This window comes from Alosa alosa, chromosome 2 (assembly GCF_017589495.1).
Source record: "Alosa alosa isolate M-15738 ecotype Scorff River chromosome 2, AALO_Geno_1.1, whole genome shotgun sequence".
NCBI lineage: Eukaryota > Metazoa > Chordata > Actinopteri > Clupeiformes > Clupeidae > Alosa > Alosa alosa.
In genome coordinates this window covers 14,935,049-14,941,593 of record NC_063190.1, presented here as the reverse complement: position 1 = coordinate 14,941,593, position 6,545 = coordinate 14,935,049, and the positions used below count along the sequence as shown (strand labels likewise).

Genomic DNA, 6,545 nt, shown 5'->3' with positions numbered 1-6,545 from the left:
AGCAACAGCAGTGGAACAACAATAATCATCGAAGTTCTGCTTTGGTCCCGCGCCCCCTTTTTAAGTGTATGTGTGTATCTAGCACAGAACTGTGAGCTTTTTGGTTTGTTATGTGGCCCTAGATGTTGCTACAACAACCGCTCCACAGTGATTTCCCCTCGCCGCCGCCCCAGCAGCAGGGCCCGGGGCGGCCGTCTCAGCACGGCCAGTCGGGTGTGATCAGGCAGACCACAGGGCACCCCAAACCCCCCATGTGTGGACCTCACAGCTCCATAACCCCACACGCGCTACTGAGAGACGCATCCAACAGCTCCTCACCACAGGTACAACACCAATAGCTTATTACACTCACATACTCTCTCTCTCATCATACACACACACACACACACACACACACACACATACATATCCCCCAATCGATTCTCACACAGCATCTAATAATTTTTCACTTAAATTTCCTTACAGTTTAAATGTTTGGAAAAGTAATGCTTTAATATTTGTCTGTGTGTGTGTGTGTGTGTGTGTGTGTGTGTGTGTGTACGTGTGTGTGCAGCAGCAGCAGCAGCAGCAGCAGCAGCGACTGGGCATTGGTGGTTCTATGCAGACAGTGAGCTTGCCCGTGCAGACCCAGACCAGCCTGACCATGCCCTTCTACAGCAACCCCATGCTCTTCTCCCACACCAACCGTCGGTCCCTACAGGAGTCCAGCCAAAGACAAGTCGACACCACACACTACGGACAGGACGGACAGCTACGGTCAGACGCGCATATCTGTACACATACTACTCGCTAACATATCCACTTACTAGCATTACTGAATATCCACTCACTAACATATCCAATCACTAGCATTACTGAGTATCCACTCACTAACATACATATCCACTTACTAACATACATATCCAGTCTCTAACATACAATCTACTCATCCACTCGCTAGCATATCCACTCGCTAACATATTAGTCAACATGACAGTATGGTCTAATAGGAGTCTGTGTCTGCTTTGCCTGAGTGGGGAGTATGAGTTGTGGTATTGGCATCACAGCAGGCTGTCAGGGGCACAGTGCCACTAGTATTTTAGCTAACCCTCATACACCAGCAACTGCACATGTCAATCAATTACAATGATTTGTAAATGTAAGTCTATGGGAAAATTCCCTGATGAACCTCCTTGCACAGTTGATAGAGGTAGCATGGTATTCGTGTATGTTTTCATAGAGCACTACCAAAGTCCTTTTAGGCAAGTCCCTCCACTCGGCGGCCATATTGCAACGCTTTTTGGGCACTTATAGGGCATCCTATTCAGCAGAAATGCGCGTGGGCAAGGCTTCACGACACCAATTATGCTCCAGCTGCGAGTTCACAACACATGATTGGCACGATGTCTTCACATCACACCACATGATTGGCTCAATGTATTCACATGTCGACGTTTTGCCAAGGAAGGCGTGGGATATGTGTAGACACGGCCATATTGGCGTTACAAACTAACCCCATGCATTTCTATAGAGGATTTTTTGAGTGCTGTGTCTCCACATTAGAAAGTCTCTGGCACTACTCTGTTGATTGACCTCTGAACTTTGAACCTTGTCCTGAACACTGCTCTCTCTGTACAGGATGCTGCTAAACCAGCCCATGCAGACACTCGTGCAGGATGGCAGTGGGTCTACCCAGTCCTCACAATGCAATGCTGCCATCCAGCAAACCAAGTAAGTGTGTGTATGTGCGTCTATCTCTGTATGGATTTGATAGTTTGTTTTTATCTTTTGAATTAAATGTTATTTATGTAAGTGCATGTATGCTTGACAATTTTTTATGACCTTGTGATACTTCAATGCAGTTTCTGGTAACCTACTTGTGTGTGTCTATTTGCATATGTATTCATGTGTGTGTGTGTGTGTGTTTTGTGTGTTCTCAGATACTCTCTTGAGCAGCAGATGATGCCGCCCTCATTCCAGCAAATGAACTGTAATGCTGTGTTGGTGCCCTCGGCGGTGCCTGTCTTCACCTCGCCCATCATGATCCCCCACAACACCTTCATCACCCACCAGGCCCAGGCCACCTACCATCCTCATCCTCAGCACCCGCCTCAGCAGCAACAGCAGCAGCAACTACAGCAGCAACAGCAACAACAGCACTTCTTTCAGGTGTGTGTGTGTGTGTGTGTGTGTGTGTGTGTGTGTGTGTGTGTGTGTGTGTGTGTGTGTGTGTGTGTGTGTGTGTGTGTGTGTGTGTGTGTGTGTGTGTGTGTGCAACGACAGCAGCTGAAGCAACACTTCTTTCAGCTAGGGAGGGATGGGGAAAGGTGCCAGAGCAAGAGGGTATGTCAGGTCTATAGTGTCTTTGTTACCTCGGCCGGGAAGGTTATGAGTTTGTTAAGATTAAGAGGCTTGTCTGTTTGTCTTTAAGTAGGATTATGTAAAACAAATAAAAGACTCCAGACACTTTGTGTGCGATACAGAATTAGTCCTCGTTCAGGTCTGTGCTCTTCAAGTGCTCTCCTTTTCACTTTGTGTTTCTATTTCCACTTGTTGGTGTTGGTAGTGTAGTGATGGTCCTAAGAGTGTGTGGGACATAGAGAAGTGGAGAGGGGGGCTGCACATGCCAGTTCATGTGGCAGCAACTGGAAGGCTACTGTTTAAACCCTTGTTAAGAGAGCTCACTGAAGGATATTTATTACATTACGGAATCAAAGAAATGTCACCTCCTGACTTCAGTGAAGTGGCCCATGATGGCAAAACGAAGGAAAACGGAATAAACAAGTACATTGGCCCTTTCACAGTGGTAGCCCAGACAGGACCAGAGAGGCTGCTTCTGTAGTGTCTATGGAAATGAGTGTGTCTGGTTAAGATAAAGCTGACACCAGAGTTTTAAAGAGATGTTTACAGAAAATTGAAATGTTAGTGAAGGAAGTGCTTCAGAACAGAACAGTAGACTGTCCCTATTTTGTAGGGGTATTAATATACCACTGATGGTTTTATTATTACCATCCATAAATTGAGTATAACACTTACAGTGGAATGAAGTATTAATGAGGCAAATCAATGCCCTTCCAAAACATCTATAAAGATGAATAGGTAATCTCTCCCAGGGTGACCTGGCATTTACTTACTACCTGCCTAACTACCTACTTTATGTAGGTTTGTCAATATCCTACATATATGCATCATTTGAAGGCTTTTTTTATGGTCTTTCATGAAACTACAATAAGTTAACCATGCGTCTGGTTTTGCTGTGTAGTGTCACATATATATGAATGTGTACTGTACAGTATATGACATGGGCCATTCTCTGTCTGTCCATTTGTCAACAGATGCAGCCCCAAGGTCTCTTACACAGCAGTCAAACTCAGGCCTTCTTCCACACCACTAATGTCCCACAGCAAGGTGCTGTGGGCTACATCCAGCAACAGCCACAGCAACAACAGCAGCAGCAACAACAACACCATTCCCAGACTCAAGCAGGCAGCCTATCAGACTTCAGGAACTTGCTCCAGCGGTAGCCACGCCTCCTGGGGAAAGAGAGGCTTATGACCGCATTGAGCACTTGGCCAGGGGTGAGGGGCACCGTTTTAAAGGGATGCTGGTGAAACAAAAACAAATAAATGAAATGAGTCGAAGGAGGCTCTCTCTCTCTTTGTCAAGGAGACATATGACTCTTATTTCCTAGACGACAAAGGCAAGCGTGCTCTCTCATAAACAAATTGCTATCATGAGGAAGCCAAAGTCCAGCTGTTCCCACGGCGATGCCCTCTGACCTGCGAGATTCAGCCCCTGGGAGACCTTTTTGCCCTGTGTTGTCAAGAGTGGGGGACGGAAGGGGGCCTTCTGCCGCCCTAATGCCTCACTCACAGAGTTCATGGCTGCTTCATGCAAAGGATCTTGGGAGATGGGTGTGGCTTGCTGTGCACGTGTGCAGGGGTGGTGCTTTCTTTTTGTTTTTATGGTGCTCAAGGGGAGGGGATTGTGTGTGTGTGTATGAGTGGGAGGGGGGGAGGGGGCGGTGTGTGTGTGCAAAGACTCCTCCCTGATGCTGACGTGTGAGATGGAGGCAAAAACTCAAGCCTGAGAAGGAAGAAAAGGAAACACACAAAAAAACAAGTAAAATGCACTGAGAGGATCACAATGTCATTTTGAAAGAAACAAAAAGAATCAGATGTTTGGTTTGGTCAATTATTGCGGAGCAGGAACTTGCCCGGTACTAAGATGAGTCAGGTCAGATGACAGAATCACACCCCTTTCTACAACATCAGGACAAGCCAAATCACTCACTTCGCCCTCTTCAGTCAAACCACCAGTATGTCCCATTGGCAGAGGAACACACAAACACAGCTGCTTAGATCACTGCTACTTCAGTCTGCCCTCAGCAGACCAGACAGACTCCACTCCCGTTCTGGTCTAGACAATCAGTTGTGAGGAAGAGAGATGAGGACGATGAGGAGGAGACATTAGGCGAGGAATCGCATCCATCTCCCATTATCCCCTATCCCCACCCCAGGCCACATGCTGTGTCTTGCCATGTTGGAGTAAAACACATCACTGAGGTATCATCAATAGGTCAAACAGAGATGAATTAGCAGCGTACACTCACACTTCATTATCATTCAAGGTAACATGGTAACAAGTCATAGTCAGGATTTTGTCTAAACATGTTTGGGATGAGATTGCTAATGTCTTCTCGCCACTCTGAATTTCTAAATTGCTGGGTTACCTGGATTGCTGCATGTGGCGTGTCACTTAAAACAGACCTAAAAACACACAGCACACAAGCTATCGCCCAACAAACAGGAACACAAAATAGCTGAAGTGAAGCTATGTGAGGACATGATTTAGTCATGTCTCCTTAAGACAGCTTTTCGAATGGTCCCTTTCTTCACATTCAAGTGTAGAAACAAGCTTGTATGGATGATGGTGATGCACTGCATTTTTTTAGGTGGTTTAAATGCAACTCTCTCAGTATTACACAAGAGTTCCTATTATGTAGTTATATATTTTTTATAATGTATGACTCAAATTTACATTGTGACTGGAAGCACATTAATGATTATTTGTGCAAGCTGATCGAACACCCTTTTCTTACGGCATTGTCAGGATGTGCCATTTCTATTCCGTGCATGCGTGCGTGCGTGTGCGTGCGTATGTGTGTGCGTGTTTGTTTTGGGGTTTGTGAGATCAGGACATGGATGTTCTCCCTTTCTGCTGTCAAGGAACAAGCCAGGTTAACAAGAGCAGAGACAAATGAGATCAATGTAAACGACAATCACAGAATTTCAGTTGTACACACTTCTACACACGGTGGCACTTTGTAGGCATTCAGGCAAGTCTGTAAACCCTTATATCCACAAACACTCAGAGATGTGCAAACCTTTAACCAGTCCACATACTGAGTGCATCTATGTATTCAGGTTGGAATAAAATAGGCTTTAACATTTTTAAACTGTTGACTAAGCCAACAGATACATTTAGGACCTATTTCCCTTTAATACTGAGCACAGCATCCTTTGCCACTTTGTCACAAAATGGCACTCTTGATTCAGAAGCCTTGGTTGGCCAAACTGTAGAGTTTGAGATCACACTGGCAGAAAGGTGATCAACACATTTTGGGATTTGAATGCCAAGAGTGAAGGAAAGGCATAAGAAAGAAAGACAGAAAGGAAGAAAGAACAAACGAGAAAAAAAAAGAAAAGGAAAGCACTCTGATGGCCCCTGCGTTCACTGCCTCTCTAGTGGCCTGTGTGGTGGGTGAGAGGCTGCCGCCCACGTTTGTAAGCGCCGTTCGCTTCAAAGGACTGGTGCTGCTCTTTGTGGGAAAAAAAGGTTTGGAAAAAAAAAAAAAAAAAAAACATTATAGCAATGAGCAGGAAAAAAAAGAAACACTAAAAGATTCACAGTATGTGCCGTTTGACCCTTTATTATGTGCAATTTAAAAAAGAATGTTTAATTTATACTTTTATGAAATAATGTCTTTTAGGTTTCTGTATATTGACATACTAAGAGCGAGATCCGTGGTAGTATACAACCAATGTACTGTGTGAATTAAATGGAAAGTATTTTTGTATGGAAAAAAGATATCCTCTACATTCCTTTGACAATGGGTGGCACAGTGTAGTGTTTTATTGTTAGTGTTCCAAATTACGCAACCACATGAAGGCTGGCTGTGCATGGGCAGTTCAGTTAGACCCACTCACTCCTAACACCTGCAGATATGTCCCCAGAACATGACTGTAAAACAAATGCTACGGTTTCACCTTGAAGCCTTTTGGGGGTGCAGTTTTCAAAAGCTTTCCACAGGGAGATTGTTGATAGTTGTCATGTGTTAAGAGACTTTTGTTTGCAGTCGATAGCCAGCTGTATTGTGAATAGCAATTCAATTCATATGGCTTGGCTTATTCAAGTCAGACAAATTCCCTTAGCCCAAATGATCCAATCAAGTGATCAACAAAATCATGATATATTCTCCAACGTCAGAAACTTTAACAAGGTGTAAAGCTTATTATATAAATCCATCTGAACAGACATCAATATTTCTCACCGTCAGACACAAC

General features: G+C 44.6%; 1 protein-coding gene across 12 annotated transcripts in view; it reads left to right on the top strand.

The window, feature by feature from the left end:
• The window catches only part of npas2 (neuronal PAS domain protein 2), a 62,342-nt gene extending 58,693 nt beyond the window's left edge, over positions 1–3,649 (top strand). For 9 of the 12 annotated variants that reach the window (XM_048228038.1, XM_048228029.1, XM_048228019.1 and 6 more), the window contains 5 exons: positions 123–323; positions 554–756; positions 1,618–1,710; positions 1,920–2,148; positions 3,315–3,649. In XM_048228038.1, coding sequence (XP_048083995.1) covers positions 123–323; positions 554–756; positions 1,618–1,710; positions 1,920–2,148; positions 3,315–3,503 — 915 coding nt within the window. In that variant the 3' untranslated portion in view covers positions 3,504–3,649. The remainder of the gene's footprint in view (positions 1–122; positions 324–553; positions 757–1,617; positions 1,711–1,919; positions 2,149–3,314) is intronic. The other 3 variants (XM_048228010.1, XM_048228056.1, XM_048228047.1) reach the window with 3 other exon arrangements.
• The last annotated feature ends 2,896 nt before the right edge of the window (positions 3,650–6,545 follow it).